The sequence below is a fragment of the Chiroxiphia lanceolata genome, chromosome 1, assembly GCF_009829145.1.
Source record: "Chiroxiphia lanceolata isolate bChiLan1 chromosome 1, bChiLan1.pri, whole genome shotgun sequence".
In the NCBI taxonomy this organism is placed as follows: domain Eukaryota; kingdom Metazoa; phylum Chordata; class Aves; order Passeriformes; family Pipridae; genus Chiroxiphia; species Chiroxiphia lanceolata.
The window spans coordinates 139621478-139649179 of NC_045637.1; the positions used below are offsets into that span (position 1 = coordinate 139621478).

The 27702-nt window shown below is 45.0% G+C and overlaps 2 protein-coding genes across 5 annotated transcripts in view; both read right to left on the reverse strand.

Annotated features, from left to right (window-relative positions):
* The window catches only part of MKX (mohawk homeobox), a 48467-nt gene extending 47025 nt beyond the window's left edge, over nt 1–1442 (reverse strand). For both annotated transcript variants that reach the window (XM_032713165.1, XM_032713173.1), the window contains exon 1: nt 1146–1442. In XM_032713165.1, the coding sequence (XP_032569056.1) occupies nt 1146–1327 (182 nt within the window). In that variant the 5' untranslated portion in view covers nt 1328–1442. The remainder of the gene's footprint in view (nt 1–1145) is intronic.
* Nucleotides 1443–21547: 20105 nt separating this feature from the next.
* The window catches only part of ARMC4 (armadillo repeat containing 4), a 78713-nt gene continuing 72558 nt past the window's right edge, over nt 21548–27702 (reverse strand). For all 3 annotated transcript variants that reach the window (XM_032705521.1, XM_032705540.1, XM_032705530.1), the window contains exon 20: nt 21548–21803. In XM_032705521.1, the coding sequence (XP_032561412.1) occupies nt 21690–21803 (114 nt within the window). In that variant the 3' untranslated portion in view covers nt 21548–21689. The remainder of the gene's footprint in view (nt 21804–27702) is intronic.

Below are 27702 nucleotides of genomic sequence, written 5' to 3' on the forward strand. Positions count from 1 at the left end.
GCCTCCGTGCGGCGGCGGCAGGGGGCGCCCCGGGGCTGTGCGGGGCCGTGCGGAGCTGTGCGGTGCGGGGCTGGGCCGTGCGGGGCCGGGCCGTGCGGGGCCGGGCCGAACGGCCGCAGGCGCTGCCCCGCCCGGGGCTCCCTCGGCAGCCCCGCTCCGCCGCGACCGGCTGCAGTGACATTGCGGTGAAACACAACCCGCGTCCTCCCGGCCAGCACCGCCGGTAAAACGTGGTGGGACAGCTGATGCAATCGCTAAGGTGGAAATTCGGCAGTAAAAGCAGCTCCCCGGGGCTCCTCGCTTTCTGAGCCGCCTGACTGCGCTCCTCGGTCTTTACTTTGTGACACTGACCCGAAATGTCTGGTCAGCACTCGCCAATTCAACCCTCCGAGCTACGGCTCACAACGCGCCGAAGCTTGCACGTCCTCTGATCACCGTCTATTTCACCTGTTCCAGCACCAAAAAAAAAAGGAAAGAAAAAAAAAAAGGCAAAAAAAGCGCGAGCAGCCGCAGGCAGCTCAGCCACAGCTGCTGTTTTAGCAAAACCGATCCTAACATCACCTAACAGCTCCTGACTGGCATCGCGCTAGTCTGTTCTAAATCCCATCCCTGGGAACGAACTGACAATGCAGCTCCTTCCTGCCCGTTCGCTCGGCGCGCTGCGAACCCGCGGGGACGGCGGAACAAGTGCCGGGGCCGCACAGCGCCCGCCCTCCCCAGCCCCGAACGCGAACCGCGGCCACGGCACCGCCGCCGCCTCGTCCCCCAAGTCCCACACGTCCCGCCTGGTGCCTCTGTTTTGGAGACTTTAATTTCCTGAAGCGCCCGAAAAAGCCGGTGGAGCCCCGCTGTCCCCGGTTTGTTTTTGCTGGGAGGCAGAGGGGGAGGTCAAGCGCTCCAGGACAGGAGAGCTCTGTCTGGCACATTCCAGCCCGATCGGACGCCCCTGCATCACCTATTGCCGGAATTTCCCACTATAGCTGCGGAATGAGAGTCCCAGAGAGTACGGATCGGGGGACGGGGGGGAGGACCCAGCCAGAAACCCATCTCGCAACCCCACATCGGCGGTGCGGTGGCCGGGAGCGCCGGCAGGCAGGGCCACCCCCGAAGCCGGTGCGCGGCGCGGAGACGAGCGGTCGGCATACCCTGTCCGCCGGTTGCGCAGGCTGAGGCTCTCCTTGATGGACGGGCTGTCGGGAAGCAGCACCTCGGCGTGGTGTGGGCCCTCCACCACCCCCACGTAGGGCCGGCCGCTCCGCTCCCGCTCCTTGGCGTCCTCCTCGAAAAGCACCTGGCCGCTGAGCTTGCTGAAGACGATGGTGTTCATGGTGGGGGGCTGGGGGCCGCCGTCGTGCTGGCTGCCGTCTCCGAGGTGCGGGGACTCGCTGTGCGCTGCGGGGAGGCGGCAGCGGTGACCGGGCAGCCGCGCCGAACCGCCGAGACCCGCCCGGCGCGGCCGGCGGGGGGGCAGCGCGGAGGCACTGGGCGCCGCCTGTCCACCCACAGGGGGGAGGCGGCCCGCCCCTCCCACGGCCCGGCCCGCTCCCACGGCCCCCCACCCAACCCCAACCCGCTCCCTCGACCCGGCCCGCTCCCACTCGCACCTCGCCGCCGGCCACCGTCGCGCTCCTCGCTCCGTGTCGCAATAGTTCGGAGCGCGGGTTTTCTGTGGGTTTGGTGCTTCTCTCTCTCTTGCTCTCTCTCTCACTCCTTTTTTTCCCCCCTTCCCCTCCCCTCCCCCGGAATGATTTTCCCCTTCCCCCTCCCCAAGCGGGAAGGGAAACAAATTGTTTTTAACGACCACTAAATGCGCAGAGCCGGCTCCTGGAGGCACAGCCGCCGCGCAGCCACTCACACTGTCGGGACCGCCGCTCCCCATCCCCGGGGAGAGTCACTGCCGACGAAGGGACCCCAGCAGCCCCAGCAAGGGCACGGGGCCCGCCCGGGCAGCGCGGCGTCGAGGGGCGGTGCGTCGAGGGGCGGTAGGAGTCCGGCCAGGGGCATCCGAGGGGATGGCAGTGCACGGCTGGGCAGTCCACCGTCTGTATGGGGGCGTCTCCCGGGGAAGGCGGCTGAGGACACCCGTTAGTGTCACGCTGGTCGCGGGAGAGACTCTTGTTGGGGACGCGGGGAGCAGCCGCAGCCCTGTGCCACTCATTAACGCCGGCGTTTAATGAAGCCATACCAGGAAACATCTCCCCCCACGCTTCTCCGTCTTCTCTTGTGTGTCGTCTCTCCCCCCTTCTCCCCGCCCAAGGATTATAAATTAGCCCACAGCCCAAGCGGGGAGACAGCCCGCTGCCTTTAGCATCCTCGGCGCGGCCAGCGCGCTCTCGCAACAGATGCGATGCTCGGTAGCCGGAGATGTCTGCGGGGGCCCCGTCCCGCTCCCACGGATTTGCCCCGGCTCCCCCGGCCCTGCTGCTCCACACCCCGCACCCCGCGCCTCCCTCCGGCGGAGCAGCCCGGCCCCGGCCCCGGCCCCGGCGGGCTTAACATTTCGGTTTTCTGTGCGCAGAAACGAAGAAGACGGCCACAGTCAATATTTACAAGGATGTAATTCAGACGTTATTTGACCGCCGCGGGTGAACAGGGAGCAGCCGTCTGTGCCCGCGGGCCCGGCAGGATGTGCGCGGCGCGGACCCCCCGTGCGTGCACCACGCGCGACCCCGCGGTGTCCGTGGCACATCGCTGTCCCTGTCCTTGTCCTCGCAAGTGTGACAGCAAAGGACCTGAATCGGCATAGCTGCTACCTCTTGTATTCCCTCGCCCCCTCCCATCACCCTGGCCTTGTCCCCGCCCGTCTTCCCGGGCTGCAGAGGCCACTGCTGAGGGGTGCGCGGTTCTCCATGGGCGCGGCGCCGGAGCGGTGGGGACGAAGGGGGCAGGTACCTGCTGCGGGCGCGGCAGCTCTAGTTCGAGAACCCCCGCTCGCCCCCCCGTCCCGGGCTCAGCCGCACCGTTTCTGCCCCACCGTGGGGTGTTTTCTGGGACTCACTCCCATCCCCGCACTCCTTCTCATAGGGGCGTGACGTCACGGACTCTCTCTGCGACGTCACACAGCCACACGTACTGGGGAAAGGGTCGCTGGAAGAGAGAGGCACCTTGGCGTCGGGGATCACCGACCCGACTGTAATTTCTCCATTTGCTGAAGGGAAGCAGGAGGGAGGGTGGAGAAGGGCAATGCACTAAAGAGACCTCATCATTCAGGGAGAAAAATTGCTATCCCCAGGGTGGGAGAAAAAAAACACGAAAAACTTGCTGCCAGTGCCCTGATGAGAAAACAAAGGGTAGAAAGAGGTGTAAATGACCACAGGAGTGCTTCTCTGTAGGCCATGTATCCCACACTTCCACTGACCTTTGGGCAAGGCCCTGGTAAGGTTGCCCCACAGTGCCCTGGCCAGAGAACTCAGAAACAGCCCGGGGAGAAGGGGGCATAGGAAAGCACTGTGGGTTGAACATCTCCTGTTAGTCTGTGCTAATATGCTGTTTAGGGGCTTCCTGCAAAACACACTGCTCCAATCATGCCCAGCTGAACTGTTTTAAGAGCTGGGAAGTATTGTTATAATTATATCACAGCTAAAGGAGTCTGAGAAAGTGACAGGTTTGATCAAAAACAAGATCCTGAGGGCTCCTGCTCACTCTTGTGAAACAGGAAGGTGATCTCAATTGTTTGCAGCCTCAGAAAAGTGTTCACCCTGTTGTCTTCCCACTCCCCTCTTCCAGGCTCTCTGGCACAGCAGGGGTGATCTTCTCTGGCGAGGCAGGTGCAAGCTCTGGTCCCCAGCTCCTGAGAGGAGGCTCAGATGGGGCACAGCAGGGTCCTGTGGGCCCTGCAGACTGAGGCAGCCTCTGGAGCAGTGGCAGGGTACTGCAGGGTACTAAGCAAGTGCCCTTGGAAGCCCCTTCTCTCCTGCCTGTACACCATAGTGGAATGGATGCTCATTCAGGATGCTCAGGAGGATTTGGGAGGGCAAAGGTATTCCTTCCCTGTATCTACTGATGATGGTGCTGCTTGGGCATGGGCTGGGGGGATCGTTATCTGTGCTGGCAGGGTATCTGGCTGGCCTCAAGGACATCCGTGGTCCTCAGGAGCATGGTACTGTGTGGTACTCACCTGCCTGCCCATCCGGAGCTGAGCAGGGCACAGGCAACCAGGGCAGCAGGTTGCTGAGGGCCTGGCAGGTCCCACACCCACACCCAGAATAAATCACAGCAACAAGAGCCGATGGCAGAAATCAGCATTTGGAAAGCGGCTCTGGAAAAAACCAAAAGTCTGTGTGGGGCAGGCGTTGCCAAACGCGGTGAGGCAGTGGCAGGAGCAGTTGGCACTGCGGCGCCTTACAAGCCTCTAAAGCAGTGAGATCTCCCAAATCATCACATGTAAATCTCACACATGCCCGCCCCCTCCATATTTTATTACTTAGATCACAGTTGAAAAGCTTAAATGAAAACAGTGTTTCTATTTCCAGAGCTTGTTTAACATCGTGAATGTGATACAAACTGTGGGCTTCATGTTTTTAATTAAGGTTACTTACCCGGCCATGCACGGAAAAATAAGTCAATAGTTGCAAGCCGCATACCACGGCCTGCAGCCGGCTCCCCTGAGGATGGTGCAGTGCCGACTGACAGAACCACTGTGGCTCCCATGCATCCCACAGAGGGGTGGGGGCCCTGGGGCGCAGCAGGAGTTCAGGCACCTGCCAGGCTGGAGTTGCAAGAAGCTCATTGCCATTCTTTGCAACAGCCCTCTCCCAGCCCAGGCTTGCGTGCCCAGCTTCAGACAGCTGGTAGGCCAGGTTAGCATGCCAGAAAGTGGCAGCAAGGCACATTTCCAAGGGATATCGTGCAGAAAGAGCCTAAAAGAGGTGCTTTGGGGCCTAATGTGTCTCACTGGAAGAGCCAGGAAAAAATCAACTGTGCTGTCAAGCTGAGAGGAGAAATTGCTCCTGAGGCTGCAACTGATGGAGCTTCTCAGTGCCAGCCCTGCTCCAGACAGCAGAGAAGCTGCAGCCCCAACCCCACCGCCTGCAGTAAGCAGATACCCTGCAGAGCCCCACTGGGACTGCCTGCTCTTCCTTCTCTGACCATGAGCAGAGGACAATCCAAAACCAGTTCACAGAATCATAGAACATGCGAGTTGGAAGTGACTCATCAGATCACTGAGTCCTGTGCAGTCCTATTTGCCCTGTGCAGGACACCCCAATAATCACGCCATGGGCCTGAGAGCATTGTCTGAATGCTTCTTGAACTCTGTCAGACTTGGTGCTGTGTGATCACTTTCCTGGGGATCCTGTTCCAGTGTTCAGCCACCCTTTGGGTGAAGAACTTTTTCCTGATATCTAACCTAAACCTCCCCCAACTCAGCTTCAGTTCTCTAAAGTCACATCTATGCTCCTAAATACAGTCCTCATTTCTGGTCTGCACTTTCAGTATAATGTTGCTTTTTGTCCCTTGCTTTGTGCTCTGGTTATTTTTTAAATGCTTTCAGCAAACATTTCCTTAGCGTTGCATTCTCACAGCTCCTCCCTCCAGCTGCAGATTCCTTCACAGTAAACATATATGTTCAAAATTCAAAGAATTTCCTCATGGCCCTGGTACACTCTGCGCTATGGCAGGCTGGGTGGCTAAATAACTACAGCCATGTACGTTGAAGGGCCTGAGAAGTCAAATAGGTGAGATTTTGGTTAGGATTATGCAGAATGGGGTGTTATCTACATAGTCACACTCACAGGGAGAGCAGCTGCAGAGACCTGTTGCCATCCCTGTCAGCAGCTGGATCAGTGCTGAGCAAAGTCCCGAGGCACATGTAGACAAGGATGAACCTGCTTAACCAAGCTGGAGATTTTGTTGGATCAATACCTAGAATAGCCACTGGCTTAGAGTAAGGGGGGCTCTGTGCTCCATCCTTAGAACAGTGAGGTCATCATACTGGACATACAAAATCTGAGGGGGGACATAATTATGTTGGGCTACTAGAAAGCAAAGACAAGCTCTGAAGTTACCAGCTGATTACAGGCCTTTTTGCATGCAAAGACCTGTGGAGGAATGAGTGTTGGAAGGTTTCTCAACAGCAGTGAAGGACCACCTGAAAGGCAAAATGTGTACTTATGTCTTTTCTTGATGGGTGTTTGGTTTGATGGAACTGGTAAGAAGATATTGTGAAGTGGAACCAAGTATACAGGAAGCAAATACACCAACATTGTCTGTGACTATTCTTAAAGCAACTTTGGTGGTGCTGCTGCAGCAGGTAATATTGTTAAACTGAAGAGTCAAAGGGAGTTCTGTGAGCAGGGAGTGCAACAACAGCACAAAGGTGAAATGAGGAGGCTGTCAAGAGGATGTTCTGAAACCTGGAAGATGTGACCATTAACCAAACCCTGGTTTCAATTCCAGATACAGCAAGACCGGACTGAGACAAAATGTTAGACTGTAGCTACAGTGTAGGCTTCAGCTCAACTCAGATATTTCCTTACCGTGTACACCCAGGAAGGGTGTTCATTAAGGGACCTGCTCTGCTGTCTGCAGGCTGCTGAATGCTGCAGAACAGTGGACCAGACATCATGTGCCGAGAAAGCCGAAAACAAGAATTGCACCATGCTCTGCACAAATGTAGGGGATGACCTTATGTAAAGGTCCAGTTCTTGCCTTCCACAAATCAGGAAGAGTACCATGCTGTCTGTGTTTAGAGGAGTAGGCTGAGGGCATGGGTCGGGTTGTAGAGTGGACTCGTGCTACAACACAATATTTTGTGATCTGGCTTCTAGCTCAGTTCAGCGATGAAACCTAGAGCCAGGGTGGTGGCATGGCAAGGGGAAGTGGCTGTGCCTTGGACTTGGCCTTAGTCATGGCTGTCAGGAGTGGGGGGACCAAGACCACTTCGAAGGCAGGGAGCTGGGCTTGCAAACCTGAGGAAGGGGCAGGTGCCTCTTTGTGAGCTGCAGCAGGCAGTTGCTGGCCCCTGTTTCTTTTAAGAAGGACAGGGTCCTGTGGGTGGCCTCCGTGGTGGCACCTTCAAAGTGGGGTTAGTGGCGGCAAAAGCCCCAGACAAACTGCAGATCTAGAAACCCCCAACACTTAGCTGTTGCTTCATCTAGGAGGGTGGAAGACCCAGTTCCATTCTGCATCTTCATTATATGATTTGTCTTAAGAATTAATAAACGAAAAATTAAAAAACAAAACAAGGTCTCCAACCAATGATCTCAGTTATTTCTATTTCCATGTGAACCTACCCCCAAAGAGTCAGAAAAACAATCTTCTGACTGGTGCTCAGGATCTTTTTTTTACTCACTGCTCTGTTCCACCTCCATTTTCTATTGCATTTTTTAGGTTTCCATCCCCTTGGGCCATGTAAAACAAAATTCTTTCCATAGGGCCTCTGTTGTCCATCTGGTGCTGTGTGCAGTGGGCACAAGTAGGAGGAGGAGGGCCATGGTGTTTGCAGGTGTTTTCCCAGTGTCACTTAGCTCAGGTTCTGTTGGAACTCTGTGACAAGCCAAAAGGACAAAAGGGCTCCAGAGAGGAGCCAGATTGTTTCCCTAGGAATGAAAATTATGTGTAATGCAGTGTTAATTAGGAGGAAACGTGGTCAGCAGGAGAAACTCTGCAGTTTGTCCTGGGATAGAGTCGGTGTCTCAAGATCAGGCCTCTTGGTTATTAAGCTTCATTTATGTGTGTGAACTGGTCTCCATTTCCATGCTCCTAGGACCCAGGTGGGATCTGCATGTGCCCCATAGGAGACTCCACTCATGGCACTTATGGCCTGCCTGTTTTCTTCAGTTCTCTGCCCTTTATGGAGTCAAGATGTGTGGGTTGCTCCGGTCTGTGCCATTCCTCCTCGGCTGCTCTTTTTTGCTTAACCCCAAGGAATACAAAGCCAGAGACTCAAGCCTTAAATATGTACAGGAGCCCTTTTGTCTGTACCAATACCAGGTGAAATATCCCAAAAGAGGATGATTTTCTTAATTATGTGTAATGTATCAACATAATCAAAATTAGTTCTTTTGCTATGCTTTTATACATTTTATTCATTTAATAATCCTGTTTCTTTTAAAAGAGTTTTAAATTCTGTATTTAATATTCCCAGAGGAAAATCACATCCTTGGTGTCTTTACTGGCCAGGGAGTGACTCAGTTTCATTTAATGTAGTCTCTCAGATGGTGATGTCTGCTCTACATTTGGAAACTGCATTTGTGGATTTGTTTGGATTTACCATTAACATTGCAGGTCACATTGCAGGAATCACTGTTTTGAAAAGCTAAGCATAAAGGTTGAACAGTTGATAACACTTATAATTATAAATCTAATTTTTCTTAGGTCACCTGTGCAAAAATAAACACATCACACTGTGTTATTGAATTCCCTACTATTTATTCCTGTTCTAGTTCCACTGGAAAGCATGAAGCTAAGTAATTTTGAAATTATTATCTGCAGAATGGTTCAAACAATGAGGAATTTTTGCTCAAGTCTGTCTTTTTTGGGCAGGAAGAGAAGAGGGTGTGCATGTGGGTGAGAGCAAAGGTGGTGCAGTAATGCACAAGGACTCCTGTGGCATCTGCCTGGGACCTGTCCTCTCTACCAGCCCCAACTCTCAAGCATCCCCAAATACTCGAAAATGTGAACCAATCCAGCAAGACAGGGAGACATGCATGGGCTGAGGGGACGGAAGGGGCAGCTGTGAGGGGCTGACTCCATTCCCTGCTTGAGCCGCATGCGGCTTTGTGTGACCTCGAGGATTTCACAATCCCCATGCCTCTCTCCTGCAGCTGTAACATAGGAATAATAACGCTTCCTCCCCTTTCTCTGCTTCCTACTCTGCTTTTGGCACACGGCTAATACAAGAGAGCTTGATCTCAGTTGGAATCTATCACTGCTACTGACATGTTAATAATACCAGAAGAAACGTTTCCTCTTTCCTTTGTACTGACAGAGCTCTGCACTGGGTAGCAGCTCCCAACACGTCAGCCCAGAGCATATTCACTTTCAACCCCAAATCTAAGGCGTTTTCCGGAGACAAGACAGAGAAGATGCAAGATTCAGGCTGACTTTTAGGATTTTAAACAGGGAGAAGTAGTCATAACATGCTTCATTTTGATGGCCCTCCAGTTATTGCATAAAAAACCTCCGAATTATCCTCAGCCTCTTGGCTGCTTACACAGTGTTAAACCTCGTGCGGTTGAGTCAGGGTTTCTACGATTTTCTGTCTAGAAGCTCCTCTGGTAGATATCAAGTCCTGGAGAGGACAGGCAGAGTCAGAACGTGTTGCCTTGGCAACATGGATGTGATTGAGGAGATTCTGGATCTTGAAGGAAAACCCCAAAGTTTATGCCGGTTTTTCTAAAGACTGTGTGGGGTCAGGCATCAGAAGCTACCTGGGGAGAGTTCCCTGCGGGACTCAGGATCCTGCTCTCTCTGACTCTGCTTGGGAGTCACACAGCGGTGGGTTGGTTTTCCGCAAAGGAAGCCTGAGAAAATCTGAGGATAAAATAGGTTTGCGGGAAGATTCTTCTAAAGATGACTTGCAATTAATGTTTTTGGCCTGAGTTTGAAAATGTCCTTCCTTACTGCTTGCAGTCATATAAAAATGTGTCCCTAGATGCTCTAGCTCTTACTTAATTGATAATTTATAAATCTCTGATGATTTAAAAGTTTTCACAAAGTTGTCCAATAATAATAAATACGTTTATTCAAGCAGATCAAAAGGTCAGGCCAATCCTATTAATCTGTTTAACCAGTTCTGATAGCTGTATTATCTCCTTTTTAGTAGAACTAAGATTAAACCTCTGTAAATAGCTTTAAAACACACAATTCTATTTTAGCAGAGGCTAAAGCCAGAGGCTCAAAACGCAGTTTGGCTTTGATAGCTATTGCCAGCCTCGGATGTGGATACCCAAGGAAAGGCAACAAACTCATACTCTGTCTGTGCTTTCCTGCTTATGTACAGAATAGATGGGTTCTGCAGGGTGCAAAACATGAGGTGTAGCAGCATAATTCATGTAAACACTGCTACTATTTATTATTGGTGAGGCTGAGGCATGCAAGCCAGTGAAGGAAATAGCTGGCACATCTTCATTAATTCCTTCTGGTTCTAAAGTAAGTAGTTTTCAGGAAATAATTCTCCAAGACCTTGGCTGCACACACAGCATATTTATTCGGAGTTGGCAGGGGCACCAGAAAACATATAGTTCATAGAGCCCTTGTTTCTTTGGATCCTGAAGGTATTTATCAAAAATGATTTTTAGACAGATTAGGGCCACACACATGCACAGAATCAGGCCTATGACAGTTGCTGGTGTCTTCAAGCACTTTAGGTTTAATCATACCCTATGAACAAACTTCAGAAATTCCCCAATGTCATTAAGGGTTATTTTGAGAATGAGTAGCCATCCACCTTAGCTTGGCAAGTGAATATTGGCTTCACAGGTTTTTCCTCCAAGTTACTTGAATATAACTATTATATTTTCTTCTGGATTGTGACTATTTGACTTGTGACCTCAGGAATACTTTACTTGTTGCTTTGAGATCTAGCCATGACTAAACCCAGAAATTTAGATATATATTCAGACTTTTTTATCTGAAAAATAGACTGAAAATCTTGAATATCAGTCTCTCTCATGAGATGTCCTGATTTCATGCATTACAGCAGGGCCAGAAATAACATGAGAACAGCTTTTCTCACAGTATTTCAGTAGTTCTTTTCTGGCCACTGCCAAAAGCAGGATGTGAAGACATGCACGAACATTAAAGCAAACTCTTATTAGAATAGTTCAAGTTCCTTTTGCATTGTGGTAAAAATTTGTGTCAGTTTTTATTCTAGTCAGACTATTTCAACCCTTTCAGTACTTCAAAAATCCGTCAGTGTTTTTTCTTAATAAATCATTCTGCTAGCTTAAATGTGATTTGTGGGTTTTCATCTTTTTTTCTTTTTCTTTTTAAACACAGGCCAAGAATATGACAAAGTGCTCAGACCCAAATTGCACATTTGATTGTACGCATAAATGTTGGCTATCCCGCTGGCTACTCCATTCCTCATTGGTGTAATATTAAGCCTCCAGTGTTTGCTGGACTGGGACAGAAGGTGCCCTCAGATGCCCAAGGGAAGACTGCAACTGCCATCAGTGGGGATGTGCCCCAGCAATAAGGACAGAGTAGTTTCAGGTTTGCATAATTAAATTGTTTCCTTCAAAGCTTTCAACAAAATCAGGTGCCGGTCACCTCACAGTCTTTCCACAAAATGATGAAATGGTATAAAGTTACCTGCTTCAGCTGCCAGGGTAAACACTGGGAATAAGTGCAAGCACAAAGCAGGGTCATAGCCTGCTCCCGTGGGCTCCTCCAGTGTAGGATGTGCACTGGGCTGACAGCTCTGGCAGGGACAGGGCACAACTTGGTGCTGTGCCTGCCCCTGTTCCTGGCAGTGCCTGTACAGTACTTGCTCCCGCTCCTTTTCAGAGTGATAGGCTAAACATGTGCTCTGCCCAGACAGCAGTTTGACCTCTCCTGGAGTGAGGCTCTCCACCCACACTGGAGTCATGGTGGCATCAGGTGGGGTTACAGACCTCTCTGCAAAGTAGGGCTTTCCAGATGTCTAAACCAGGGCGCAGAGGAAGTCAGCTAAACCTTTTGGACTTCACCTTCTCCATGAGGCATATTCCAGCCTGTTTTAATAGACCAGGGTGTCCCTTACTTGCCTATGTTTTCTCTTCACCAGTTCAGTAAGGAAAGAAGCACAGGGATGTGGTGAGCAGCTTGTCCACGCAGCACCTGCAGGGACACCCTGCTGTCACTGGCAGGCTTGTCCTGATGAGGAGCCAAGCACCTCGACCATGAACTAGTCTCCAACTGGAGGGAAAATGAACAGAGTTCTGGACTGCCCAGGGCATCAGTGAAGGCCCAGATCTCCTCAACTGATCTGTTCACTAGCTGCAAACTTCAGATCACCATATGACATCAGGTGGTTGGCTTAAACACTTGGTCTCCTCAGAAAAGCTGTCACCCTGCCTGGTCCTGGATGGAGAGGGTCAAGTCATGGTTACACATAAAGAGGAGATCTCTACTTTTTTCCTGACACCTCTCCAAGGACAGCTGAGATGTAGTGTCTTACTCCAGACAGGTGAATCAGAGCATGAAAATACCTGCCTGGCAAACCAAGAACTGTCAGGCCATTTACAGGATATAGTTCAGGGTTTGCAGATCCAGCCCTGCAATTATGAATCCCAGGATCTCAAATCAAGAGGGCACTTCAGGAGCAGTCAAATCCTACTAGAGGCTTTTGCTGTTCACCTTTCTACAGACAATATCAAGACTAAAACCAGCCTGCTACATAGCATTTGAATTGATTGAAGGAAATTGATTTCCTTCTCCACATTTGCTGATTCTCCTTCAGTAGCCTGATATAATATCTGTCCCTGTTGGTTGGGATGCAGATATCTGGGGAGGAACAGATGACCTTTTGCAGTGCACAAGTGACACACTGCTGGTTTTATTGAAGAAGCCTTTCAGGAGGACACCCACTGGGCCTCTGAAGTTCAGAGACTGAGACCTTTTTCAGTGTTGTCACAGCCACTGTCCTGTAAAAGGCTGTGCCTGAGATGCCTGGGCCCACTTGGAGTGCTCTCTCCAAAAAAAAGGCACTTTGATTTGTGCCTGTGTTTATGTGGGAGACTCTCCATGGATTGAGCCATAAAGTCCCAGTTAAGGTAATTCTGTCTGGCAGCAGCACTAGATAGTTTGCAATGAGCATTTACAAACCATCCAAGAATATGATTTCTTACACAAAAGATCCAGCTTTTTAAGGCTTTTACCCATGGGAGCTACTTCAAGCAGTCCTCATACCTCAGTCCTCCCTTGGATGGACTCTGCAGCCCTGGACCAGGCAGCTGATAATACAGAAATGCTTGAAATGCCTGGAAAGGACACAGTCATGTCAATTGTCTCCAATGAAGGTAGCAGTCACAAACACATGAGTTTGCCAGGAGTCCCTGGCTGGTTCCAAGACGCTTTCGTTTGTTTGCATTGCTAATCTACCAGAGACTGAGACTGCTCAAAGAGATACCAAACCTTTTGTGAGCTTTCTTTCACCCTGCTTCTGTTGGGATCTGCCGGACAGCAGCCATCTGAGAAGGTTTTGGGAGACTGTACAGTTATCAGACTGAGACAGAAGGAAATAGTCTGAGCTGAAGGCAGGACAGCCTGTACACATATTCATTCTTTAAGTCCTCTTGCTTTCCCTGTGGCTTAGCTGCTTGTCAGGGCAGTCAAACTCAAGGTCTCACCGCAGCAGGGTCTGGACAGGCTGGAGGAATGTCCTCTTGAGATGCATCCCCATAAAATTCAGTTAATGCCGTAACACATGGAGGGCATTTGGCTCACATATCATGATGGGATCCCACTGTAAGAAAAATGTCTTTAAGGCTTTTTGAAGCTTTCTTCTCTTAGCAGAGTGCTGTGTACTTGTATTTATGGAAAGGGAAGCAGTATGAGGGTAGGATAGGGTGTATAGGGCACATGTCCCTTTTCCAAGTAGATGTAGCATTGTTTCATGCCCCTTGTTGGCCAGAATGATTTCCCAAAAGAGAGGCTGGCTTTGTATCCTGGCAGCCTGGGTTGCCACTCCACTGTGCAGGATCCCAAAATCTGTGTTTATAAGCTAACACACTAAATCATCTTTCTTTGCTTCTTACTAAAGTCCTTCCCTAATAAAACCTTTCTTTCCACCTCACTTCCTTCCACACAGTGATGTGACTAACCAGCACCTCCCCTGCAGCTGAGGATGCAGCTGCACTCACCTGGGCCCTCCAGCAAAGAGCAAGGTGAGAAGTAGAGAGTGAGTGCAACTGTGCTACCCTGGTGCTCCCAGGGCTGGAGCATGTTGGGTACCTGCACATCAGTGAGAATCACTGAAAGTGACTTCTCCATCCTTCTCCTTAAATTTTCCTTGGGCAGGAGTGATATCCTACACAATCCACGTTTGAAATTTTTGTGCTGTTACTAATCGCCCAGAGCTGCCCAAGCACAGTGTTCCTCATCACAGTAGGCTGGGTTTACAGCACATCCTCAGCTGTTGGGAGCTCTCCAGGGGTAGCCTGCAGCCCCCTTCAGCTCTCACTCAGCTGTTTTGCCATCATTTTGTTTGCAGTTACTCGAGACATATTTGCCCAAATCACACTTGCGACTGGCCAAGGCAAAATGTTACCTCTCTCAGCAAAGTGAGATTTCACTTATTTTTCCACATATTTTACTGACTGAAACCTTAAAGGGGTATCTGCAGGTGGCAGCCACATTTTGTAACCAAATTCCCTCTGCATTCTTACTACTTTGTAAAACTGCTACTAGTTGATTACAGAAGCACAGTCTCATTACTTCGTTGGCCTGTTTAATTTAGAAATGTAAATCTCATGAACTTCTGACAATTGCTAACTTTCTCATTGGATTAAATTCTTAGACAGTTTTATTGATTCATTCTGTGGGGTTTTCCAAGGTTTTCTTTGGCTGGGTCAACTTTTCTAAACTGCCACTTAGATTTGCTATGAAAATATATGCCTCTGCATCCAGCGCACACCCTGTCAGATACACAGTGGAAGCCCTGAGCCCAGGTTCCTTATCAGCCCCCTGCCCAATGCTGCAGGGTGCTAACATCTCCAGTGGGGCTGGTGGTACTGGGCAGAGAGGCTCTGTGCTTGATCTCAGCCCTCTCAGGACTTACACGCTTACTTGAGGCTGCAAAAAGATGCTTCACATCCCTAAAGCTGCTAAAAAGCCAGCACTTTCTGAGGCCCCAGCAGCACAGTTGTGTTTTGTCCTAGTTGTAATGGTTGCCCATGACATGGAATAGCTTTTCCAATGCCACGAGGGTCCTTTCTCATGTTTGCTTTCTCTGATGGAGACTCTTTGAGACTTGCAGGGTTTCTGAGGGTGCTGTGGAGCACTTGAGCTTGCATTTCCCATCTCCCATAGCAAGAACATACATGGTAGAGTACAGAGTATTTTCCTCTTAAAGCTGAAATGTATTTCAGCTCTTTGGGATGGCGGGTGTAGATGTGGCAGTCTTGTAGGAGAGGGGACACATGATTCAAATTCAGTTCTAGCAAAAGTTATAGTGGTTTCTATTACACATTCCTACAAAGTTCAGAACAGATTAAGTGGTAATTAGATATCAGTAATTGCCAGTGGAACTAAAATCATAACATAGATCTCAGTAACTGTTGATTTAGAAATGTCCACAATAATGAGTCTACACCCATACTTGTAAAACCCCAAGACTGGTGGAAAGAGCACGCCCACACAATGGAAGTGTCTTAAAGATATGCAAAAATCTGAATAGCAATGTGAGTGGACTGAAAAGAGTTCTGTTTTGGTTTGTCACTTTTTTTTAATATTGAGTTTGGAAATAATTAGGCCTCAGTTTCGTCAGACAAATCACTCTTCTTTGTTTTGTACCTCTTCACGCCACATCAGATCCAGTGCTTGGCAGTCACCTATATTCCTTAGTTGCTGTGCTGAAAAACATTCACCTAGTCATTACATTCTGGGAAGCATACCAAAGCTGTCCGCTTTTCCAAATATTTTTCCTTTTACATGACACCCCACCACAGACAGTTGTGGAACGGGTTGGAAGGAGGCATCAATCTGACCATAACTTCTGTTTCTGAACATATTTTACCCCTCATCCTCAAGTGCATATGGAATATTTCTCTCTAAGAGTTGCTCCAGCTCTACTTTGAATATTTTCCTGCCTGACCTCACACAGGGGTAAAGACTAGATAGTCTGCTTTCCAAATGGTGCAATTAAAAAAAAGTCAACCGTAAGTGAGTTCAATGAAGGTCTACAGAGCAAGACTGGCAGCCATGGAGACAGAGATTTTCCCTATACTGGGCAGACACAGCACAAAAAATGGCAATCTTAGAGCCTCTGACTATTGCACCCATTGGGACTGAGTGCAGTTATCAAGGACAGTGTGACTTTGGTTATTAGCGTGAAGCAACACTGATCTCTCAGAACATTAGGAGCTGCTTTTCTTTTGGGCTGATCGCCCCCTGGAAAGCGGACAGAGAAGAGCCACTGGTTTAATACATGGTGTTGTACTCCAGTGGGTCTCAGCTTGGCCCTGATCAACCCCAGTCCCATAACCGAGGTTTACATAACTGCTGACCATCCACCACCAGCCTCCTTCTCCTCTTTCTTTTTGACTCTCTGAGTGTCTGTTTGTCCCAATATGTGTTCCCCCACCCTTCCGTCATTGGAAGGTTTAATGCTGAGTGAAAAACCACGAACAGCCTTTGAACGTGTTCTGCCAAGTCTCTTTACAGTACAATACTGGCAGAAGTAAAACACTGGAGCCAGGCAAATATGCAAGCTTCATCACATTAAAGGAAGCAGAGCAGTACGGTTATTGCATCATTCTATGGCTTCCCAGACGTTGTTGTTATGTTTTCATTAGAGCAACAGAACTGCACTTGGTGCTTTCTGCTGAGGAGCCAAGGAGGCCCCAGAAGGCTGTCAACTGGGGAAGAGAATGCGGCAACTGGAAAGATGAGTGGTTTATTGCACTAATTTTATAGCACAGCCTTTACCAGTTAGTGGTAGAGGGAACCAGCAACATGATCTGTGTTCGCTTTTTTTTATAAAAAAAGACACGTAGCCAAATACTTATAACCATTTGCTTGTTCAAGACAAGTTATTTGGAAGTTTAACTACTACTGAATCAACCAACGTTTTTCAACACTAAATCATTTTGACTTCATATCATATGTTTTTAATTTTATCAGCATCTGTATTTTTTTAATTACCATTTTTATTAAAGCTTTTTTTTATTTTTTTTTATCAGAAGCAGGACACAAATCCCTAGCTATTTAATCTGGGTATTAGAAGGTGCAGTTCAAAGTTCAGCCATTGAAAGTATAATTCTGCTGCCAGATGCACCCACTGGACCACAGGTGCTCGGTATTACTTTCCTTCATTCACCAAGCCCCTTGGAGAATTGGGGTGTGACACAGCACGGCTGGACAAAAACTTATCACCATTAACAATTTCAAAGAACAAGCAGCATTAAAAGCATCCAGGATCCTAATGCAAAGGGGAGTTGACTGAAAACTGTTGGTTAGGACCTTGTTTCCTGGTTCACCATTAGTGTAATCCCATTCTTCTGGTCCTTCTCCAACACACACTCAAAAGCAATAACAAGCAAAGGTTTTGACTGGCCAACTGTATCTTGTCACCACGTCAGGATTCCCAAATGATGGAAGAAAACATGTAAAATTAGTGAAGATGGCTTTGTGTCACTGCAGAACTACAAAAGTAGCAGGATTAGGCCACATCGCATTATATGGTAGCCAAAATCAATGCTTCCTTGCATGAGTTCACGAGCCTTTCAGAAAGAAAACATTTGTGTTCAAAGTAGAATTGATTGCAGTTGTAAAAGATCAAGCAACTGAAGGGTACTGTGCTCCATGCAGACCAGGATAAAAACACATAACTTGCCAATGACAACAAATGGAAAAGAGAAAGGAACTTGCCAACTGAAAGGTGTCTGGCAGATAACATAGAAACAAGTTGAGAGGATAAACACAAGCCATGGTGATGTTGTCCATGGAAATACTTCCCAGCAAGTCATACTACTGAACTGATAACTAGGCAAAGCACATGTTACAATGAAAATTGCATCCAAAGAAAAGGTTCATGAAAATGGCTGGCTTCAATAGCCAAAGCAGCAAGATATTAAACACTGAGGAACAACGCTGTTTAAGCAGGAGAGGGAGCAGTAATTGGTAAAATTAATTCCTTCAGAAGTGGTGTAATGTAACTTGCTGCTGCAATGGCTGTGACTGCAAACACGCTTTTCCTGGCCTGTGTCAGGTCACCGAACAGCCTGTGATTAGGCTGTCTGAGTTGAAGAGTGGCCAAGGTGCAGCACTGCTTCTTTCTGTTGTTCTGGATCCTGAGCAGTGTGTGGCAAAGCCTACTACAATTTGCAGTTGGTGAACAGTCAGCTTCTGACTCTGAAATAAGCTCTGCAAACAGCCTGCATGGAAACTTGAATTCCACTGCTGAAGAAACACATTACATATTTCCATCGTAGTCATCCTGCTGTCATGTGTAAAACGATGATTATGTTGGTGGAAATGTGCAAGGAACAACCATTTAATTTATTATGAGATGAAAGTCTTAAACTAACATATTATCTGTTTCAGCCTCCTGGGATGATTCACATCTGACCACCAGGGTCAGCAGCTCATTCAACTCACTTTAGGATATGTGGAATGAAAGAGGTACCACGCTTTCACAAAAAGTGATCAGTTAGCCTAAAGCAAATTAGTGAATCAAATCTCAAGACAGCCCTATGAGTTTCAAGCTCATTTATTTGCCAAAGGAAAGATCTGATGATGGAGCAGAAAAACAAAACCCCTAATACATCTCAGATTCATTGCACCCAGGCCGTGAAGTTTGTATTTCTCTAACAACTTGGAGACAATATCATGTGTCAGAGCATATGCACTTGTCATTAGCATGCATAAGAGGAAATGAACATAAATCCCAGATTCAAATGTGTAGTTTGAACATCCTGGGACAATTAAATTATTGATAATGGTTATCTGTCACCAAGCAATAAATCATAAAGTCATGGAGTGGTAGAAGAAAAGCTATCTTGGTGCTGACAGATGTGCAGACTGAAAGATGTGGTGGGCCTTTAAGGTTCCAGAAATAATTGCATAAAGGTGAAAGATTTCTTCTTTTACTCTTTTTCTCATCAACTCTAGCATTTCCATACTCAGAACAACACTTTCTCGTGACAACTTTTCTTACTTGGACTCTATGTTTTCTGACATTTTAATGTAATTGATGAACAAAACTGACAATGAGCAGCCGGTGAAAAGCAGGACTGGCTTTATGGCTGCCAGTTGGAGCACATTGCTCTGTGCAGACCTGGGAGCTGGCTCCCAAAATTGTGAAAAGTGATGACAGTAACAACCATGTAAATAAACTGGAAAACCTCCCATATTACAAGAGTGTGAAAACAGAGGAATCGCATAGAGGGAGCAGACGATGGCACATGAACAGGACAGAGGCTGACTCCCCCTTCTAAATCACTACATTTTTGCAACTAAAATGATTTGTACATCAAATTGCTCTGCGCTGAAGGTCATATCAAGGTCCCATACTCGGCATAACCATATTTCCTAAGAGGCTACAGGTTTACATGGACAAGTAGCAGCTGGCAGGACGGGCAAGGAGTGAAGGCATTTCCCTTCCAGGCATGGGAGCTGGGAAGTAGGAGCTGGCTGGTGCCTGGGTAAACGCGGTGGGAATGCTGGGCCTGGGTGGCGGTGGCTGCTTGGGTTGGTGCCAGGGCTTGAATAGGATGGTGGGCACTGCCAGGAGGGCTGTGTGAGCAGCAAGTGGGACCCAGCTTTGTGAGGATCCCTTTTCAGAGAGCTGCAGTGCTGGGAAACTCAGCGCAGTTCTGTGGACAAAGTGGAAGCTTTTCAAATGTACACGTTGTACTGCACCGCTCAGAGGGGCCAGGGATCACACTCATTTATTCATTTTCCAACAACTAAATCTCTTTATATTAATTACATGGAACCCACCAGTTTTGGCCAAAAAAAGATGTATTTTTTTAATACTGGTCCTTTGTCTGTGTGGCGATCTGTATCGATTTCAAGAATTCTTCTCCCTGTACAGAACTTAAAAAACTGCAGGCATGGTAAAGGAAAAGAAAACAGCACAAGTAAGTCAGCTTAAGTCTGGGATTAACTGTCTGAGGTCTTAAAACAAAGGTTTCAGAACTATTCGGAGGCATAAGGGCTACCAGTGGGAGTGAGAGTGGCAAGCTGAGGCCATTTCATTGTCAGGAACATGACATTTATTGCCCTGACACCTGTATCATAAAATTAAGCTTACTTCAGAACTTATTCCATTTGAAATCCATGCTAAACAGTTAAGTGTGCCTTGAGAGGTCATGTTAAGGACAGCAGTTATTTTCAGGGAGGTTTTTTTTTTCCCTTAACAGTTAGAAAAATAAGCCACCATTTTACGTGTTATTCATAAGTGAGACTGTGATAAACTATTTGTATCTACAGCTTTTCTCACAGAAAAGACAAAAATAAAATCAAGCCTCTCCTCTTCCAAATGAATTTTGCAATCAGCATTTATTTTAGAAGTATTTTTGGGTATAGTGCTGAAGCATATGATACTACTATAGCTGTGACATCAGTGTAATAATATAGACATGTTTATTTAAAATAACATACCAGGCCTGTGGAATAGAGTTGGAAAATACCTAAAATAACATTTGCTTGGTCACTGGTTGCTGACTGAACTTGTGACAACCCCATGATTATGTTGGTGTTTGCACTGATCAAAAAATACTACTTGGATTAACATTTTGATCTCCACACTATTATATTAGCACCTGTCAGTAGCTGGTTTCCTTTAAAATAGTCTCTACAGCTTCCCTAAGGGCCCAGTGCAATTCCCCTTTTTCAGAATTCCATGAGTCTTCTAAAATGAAATTTTAAATAAGCCTTCATGTCTGCTTCAGAGAAAACAAAATAAAAAGGTGGATTTGCATTATGTCTTCCTTAGAAGTTTCTGTCAGCAGGAGAATTAGTTGCCTTGAGAAGTCATGCTAGTTAGAACAAATATGGTGAAATTACAAAATGCTTCCAACCAAGAAAATTGTTAATTATTAAGTGAAGTGAAAAGAAATCATTCAGAAGCGAGTCCTTGACAAAGGCAAGTTATTTAAACATTTGCTTTTTTCAGTTTTGTCGGCAGTCTTTGCTTGTAATTAAGACATTACTGCTCTCAAAGAAATGCCTTAGTATTATTTGTTAAGCATGGTATGTACAGTTGGTCTGTAATTTATAATATCAATAATTTCTGTGCTTTTTTGAAAGCAACTCTAATTCTGAACATAACTTTATGCAGAAAAATAAAGTAACTCCACCAATACAACGTTGTCTTCACTTTAAGAATGAAAAAACAGGAAGATAATGTGCAAATGTAAACACAATATCCTGATCTTCATTTAGAGCTGGTAAATTTTAATCTGAGTTAAACACATGTTAATTAAAACACATTTCACCAGCTACTTGGAAAATTGAGTGCTATTTTGTTTGATGTTGGTAGAAATGGGAAATCTGGAGTGATGTCTATTGCTACAGCTGTTTGCAGTCCTCATATAACACCAGATGTGAGATAGATGTATCTGCATTTTCTGCTCTCCTGTGACTCACAAGTGATCAAACATGCAAAAACATCATGAAAGGATGACTGGACAAGTTTATAATGCAGGGAACTGTTCAAGACATTCATAAATTGCTGCACAACCACACACACAGTGAAGGAAAATTTATTGTAACATCACAGACAAGCAAAACCATTTATATCGACAGTGAATTAAAATACAAGCATATTAATTGTAGAAGGTGTCTTTGACATATCTCAACTGTCTTTAAAAAGATATAATGCTAAAAGACACCCAAAATCAGGTCTGAGTGTTTTATCAAACCTAGGTGTGACAAACCAATAATGTAAAAACAAATGTAAGTTTCCACAGATTTGTTTTTATTAAAGTATCCTCATATAAATGAGCTCTGCTATGAAATACAGATGCTGGAAGGAATAATCATGTATTTAAATGTAGCTGTATTGCTAAACAAGTGCGTTGGTAAAAGCTGCTAAAGCATCAGCCATACTTTGCTTTTTCTGTTGCTAGAGCCAATCTGCGTATGTTTGCTATGCAACCAGCTGCTGCCTCCTGCAGAGGGTCATCTGTAGAGCCTACCATAACCAGTAGGAGCTAGCAAAAATACAAAAGAGAAATGGCATGAGAAAAACAAATAAGTGTGCTATTGTTTCAATAATGTTCAAATCATATCTGGAACCACTGCATGAATTTACCCACACACATAATAAATAAAATACTAACAATCATATTAACAACACTGTATTATATATGTATATATATATATGTATACTGTTACATGCATACTTTTGTACACATATATGTATTAACATCCACATAAGAGTGCAATGCCTTATATTTTATCATATTTGTACCTGTGAATTGGCATTTTCATGTCTTATTTTCTGGTTATTGTACCATGTCTGTCTATTGGTTGTACTTGGATTTTTTTATTTTAAGTAGAAATTGCACGTTCTATTTGAGTCATGGTTTTCCCCCCAAGGTATACCAGTGTAATTGTACATGCTCAAGGTTTTTAATAAACAAAGCCATGCTTTTTTTTCCCGGTGTTGATCATGGAACTGGATCCATGTGAATGGGCCCTTGTGTCCCATTGACTGCAGTAGGTTTCTTTATTGTCATAGCAAACCACTCATGTTAAACTGCTTGAGGGATATAGATCTGGGCATATCAGTCTTAAACATTTGCAAGTGAAAAACAAAAGCTCAAGAAAGGCACCAAACTTTTGGAGTTGATTCAGCTTTTCAGTCATGTGCAGTAAACCCTCTACTCTGGAAGTCATTCAAATTTTTCAGTGGAAATTCCTTGGGAGTAAGGTACTGTTCAACATGAGTAAGACACAAGACAGGCCTTGATGATAAAACATTTTTACATATCAGAAAACCATTAATAATGGGTTTGGATCTCATTTTACTGTGTTGTAAGTCAGTGATGCAACTGCAAATGCAATATAGCTGGAAAAGAGAAGATTCTTGCTTAGCTCAGATCAGCTCCACACAACCTCCAGATTTCTGAAAATTTGCCAGGCCTAATGTGCGTTCAGGTATTTTGAAGCTCAGACAGCTCTAATTAAAATCTATATTTTCAGTCTGCAATACTTAGGAATCTGTATTCACCCAAACAATGTTGAGTCAAACCACAGAGAAATCTGTTATCACTCAACTCTGGTGCATATTTTTCATACAGCTAAAATATTACACAAAATTATGAACTGCTAAATATAAAAGCATAAATTGAATGCAGACATCAAATTCATATGCTACCTTTTTCTAACCTTCCAGCAGTTGTGAGGCATGGGCCACAGCTGCACACATATGGCATTTGCTTAGAGAGATCAAAGCACTTTGAACTTGAGGAAGTAGTTGCGTTAGCCAAATGTACAAAACAAGCATCTTGCCAGTCACCTATCACCCTTTGACCCCTACATGCAACTTGTATCACAGTGCCTGCGATAGGCCTGAATTAAGTCAGAAAGAGTATTGTGTCAATTAAGCATCAATGATATTTTTTTCTAGCAATTCTTCTTATAATTTCCATTACTGTAATCAGATGTCTAGGCCCAAGTAGCTAGGTAGTAGAATTCTTAAAGTATGAACACTCCTGAAAGGATATGCCAGAGTTAAAATGACATGAGAAGAAATTATATGGGAAAGTTTTATGTTACTCTACTTTATTTGGATGCAAAACCTGGGCCAAGATCAGCAACCAGAGAAGTCAGTGGAAGGTACCACTGGCTTCAAGTGGATCTAAGATTAAGGAGCATGTCTATGTGTACTGATAAAACTGCTCTACAAAGCACAAAGACCAGAGTGCAAGCCTTATCAAATGACTTCTATTTTTTGATTCTGAAATATTGCTGGATGAAGATCTTTCTGCCTTGCCTTTTGCCATGAGCTGATTTCTCATCAGCTTAAATTATCTAGTGATTCTTTAGGTGCCTCACAACTTTCTTGTGTAACTTACAGAAAAAAACTGTTATAAATCCCTTATATCCCTGACTCAAACCCAAAAGTATGCATGCACATACTGTTCATATGGTGGTTTTCGTAAAGCTCTAAGTTTCAAATTTGGGGGCAAGGAAACTATATGCCTTATGTGATTATTCACTTCACAGATCTAATGCAAGGCCTTTCCAGTGTACTGAGTGTGGAACTCAAACTCCCATAATAATTTCAGATAAGACTTGTTATCAATGTATAAGAGCAGAAGTTCATTACAAAAATAATATTTTGGAGATACATTATCTAGTAGGAATATAGCAAAAAGAGAAAATCAACCCTTGCCTACATGTTAGATAGGACTCAATTCAAGGTGAATTACCTTTTATTTTAGCCATCACTTCTTTCTAGGCCCAGAAGACTTAGGAAAATAGGTATTTTTCTGTCACTTCCCATGGAGAGCTCAATATTAAGCAATGACAAGAGCTGTAGGGGAGGGTCCATGCTCTTTGCTGCACGTGCATTTTGGAAGACAAGGGTTAGGCATCAAGGAACAGAATGCTACACAACACTGGTTCCAAGTATCCAAACAGATGCCTAAAGAATTAGTGGTACGAATGCAACCAACGCAAACAGCAATTTTTATAAAGGTATCAAATACTGATTTTTCTCCTTCTGAGTTCAGGGGATCAGAGATCAGTCGTGCTCCAATTTGTTGTTTTTCTAAATCACTTGCCAGTGGTAACATCTGTAAGAACTGCCACATCATACAAAATCCTGCACTATACTGTGTCTCAGGATTTTTACAATACGACTTCAAAGGAATATTCTTGGAAACACTGTCCAATACAGTAGCTGCCTCTAAGGACTGAGGATATACAGCAACATTTGTCAGTTAACTTACTCCTTTTGTGCTAACAAAAAGACAGCTGAAGAGAAGATTATCAAAAATGCAAAATATTTCATTTAGAAGTAGGTAATTCTGTATTTAGAAATCCAACTTTGAAGATTTTGATATAAATCCTGCCTTAAATGAAATAAAAACTTATTAAACTTATTCTTTTTTTTTATAAACCAAGACATTTATCATTCTTTCACTTCCTGACTGTCACTCCTTGACCCTTTCATGTGTTCAGTTCAATTTACTGGCAATTCGGGTCATCCAGTTGAGGTATGGGAATATATTCATAGATAGTATACATAAACTACACCCACATATTAGATATATTTGACAAGTCCAAGAAATATTTTTTTTTTAATTCCAATGCACTAGTGCAATGTAACGTCATTTTTCTTGATGCAATGCCCTTGAACTTCATGTATCCCTTCCCTTTACTGTTCAGGTATTGTTTTCTGACACATATAAATGCTAACAGATGTGAGGTGCAGTAAAAAAAGCATGTGGTATAAATGCTTCTTTCTGGCACATAAAAGGCACTTTCCATAGACAGGGAAAGCATCTGCAGCACCATGTAGCCTTCATTTTCTGTTGGCAGGTATCTATATTCTAAGGCAAGAGTCCAATATTTTTTGCACAGTTAGCACGTCACACCAGCAAATAAGCACAAATACAAGCTGTTTGGAGACTGTACAGAGCATATGTGGCATTTCTGGATTCCAAAAGGAAGAGTAATGCACAGCCAAATCATTTAAATATTCAGAACAATTAAGATTTTGCTATTGCTATCCCATCTTCAAAATAGCACAAAATTGTGATACTATATTAGGAGTGCACAATCATAGAATAATTCAGAATTCTGAGGGGATCTCAGGAGGTCTCTAGTCTAATGTCCTGCTCAAGGCAGAGTCAGATATGAGGTTAGACCAGGTAGCTCAGTTTTATCCAGTCTGATCTTGAAAAACTCCAAGCATAGAAATGGCACAACCTCTTTCAGCAACCTATTGCAGTGTTTGACTGACCTAGTAGAGAAAAAGGTTTTCCCTGTGTTCAGTTACTCTTGTTTTAGTTTATGCTCATTGTTTCTCATCCTCTTGCCATGCTTCACTGTGGAAAGCCTAGATCCATTCTTTTGATGACTGCCCTGTAGGCACACCATTGACCATCCTGGTGGTCCTCTGCTGAATCTATTGTGGTTTACCCATGTCTTCCCCACATCAGAGGCCAAAGCTGGGTGCAGTATTTCAGGTGTGATCTAATGAGTACTAAGGGGTACAAGCACTTTCCTCAACCTCCTGGCTGTGCTCCTGCTATAAGCCCAGTGTTTTGATTTCTTTGCTGTCAGAACATATTGCTGGCTAATGTTCTGCTTGCTATCTACCAAAACCTCTATATCCTTTTTAGTAAAACTGCTCCTCAGCCAGTCAGTCTCTAGCATTCCCTTCATAAACTCTCCAGAGAGGAATGTGAGGTGACCAGTCTGTGGTGCTCCAGACCGGAAGGTGGAATTGCAGCTCTGAAGACACGCTTTGCAAACTCTTATTGTTGGGTCTTATGCTCTCTGGCAAAGGTGTAACAAAAACAGAAATTCCTTTATTCCTCAAGGCATTAGTAAGAGGTAAGGGGATAGATATAATATTGGTGGCTAATGATGCCACCTACCACTGCCTGAAAGCACATCCTCCTTCTATTTAGTATCTTTACCATCACAAAATAACCAACTGAAAAAGTGTTATTTCAAACAAGATAACACAAGCACCAACAGCAGAACTTGTCCGAAGTCCCATTACCCTGGATGAGTAAGACAGTTATAAAAATGGACTAGCAATTCTCTTTCCCATGAACATATCTTTCTAGAATTTTTCACTTCTACAAAAGAAGTAGCCCAAGGGGATTTTAAAGCTGAAAAAGATAGGTACGTTTTATACCAACAAACCCTAAACCTGACAAAATCTCAAATGGTCTCGATGTACTGGTTACCATAACTTAGAATTACTCACTTTCCTTCAGTCACAATCACTGCAGCTTTCAGACTCAGAGGAGGGAAGCAGGAAGCATAGGATGTCATGTTTTCAGAAGAATAGAGGTTTGCATGTAATAATCTTTAAATAACAAGTTAGTTATGCGATGTTTCCACAACAAGTTTTCCAAAACAGTGGAAAGTGTAGAACAACACTGTTGGAAAGAGGCTGCCTTGCTCATAAACAGATAAAAGATCAGACTATTCAATACTCTGGAGTCTTGTGAATGTGAAAGAAAATTATGAATAAAGAATAACTGTAAAAAAATATTTAATGCCCCTTTTTATTCTGACTTCTTTAGGTTTTCAACCCTGTAAAACAAATCTTATTTGATTTTTTTCTAATCAGAAGGAAATATGGACAAACTCCTTCAACAAGATTCATATCTGTACTGGGAAGCTAGTCAGAGTTCACATAATGCTTAAAATTCCTGGAACTAAAGACATTTGCCTCAGTACAACATCTTGTAGATTGATATAGCATTTCCAGTTGATGGTAGGACTTGCCTTTTTTCCCCTTAAATTTAGATTTAGTGTCTGACTTCTTTTACATGCAACATTTCCTGAAGGATGCTAAATTCCTAGCACTGTGATTTTCTAATTGTGTAACACTTCTTTTCAAAAAAAAAAATTTTTTTTCACATGTTTTTTATAAATCTAACATAAAAGAAGAAAATACTTTAAATAAAAGCATATGGTAGAACCTTATCCAAGAAAGTATCAGTCTAGATCCAGCCTGCATTTTCTAACTTTCAACACCATATTGCACACTGGAAAATATTAAAGCACCTAGTTTGAGTGTTACGTTACACATATTCCTACAAAAATACTTTAATAAAATTAAATGATAAATAATAAAACACTCCACAATCAAAGTATAATGAAGGCTAAGCCAAGTCACTGCTTCTAAACTAAAATTCAGGCAAATTTCCTGATTTCCCCTTTCAGCTGAATGAAAGGGTAAGACGACAATGTACCATACCCAGACTCCTAAGAAGAAGATGCTCATGTAAGTTCTGGGGTGTTTTCTGTTAATTTTTTTTTTCTCAGGTGGCACAAATAGAATAGATTTCAAACATAAAGACCTATGCACCAGGGAACACTGAGCTAGCAGCCATACAAAATCCAGTACCAAGA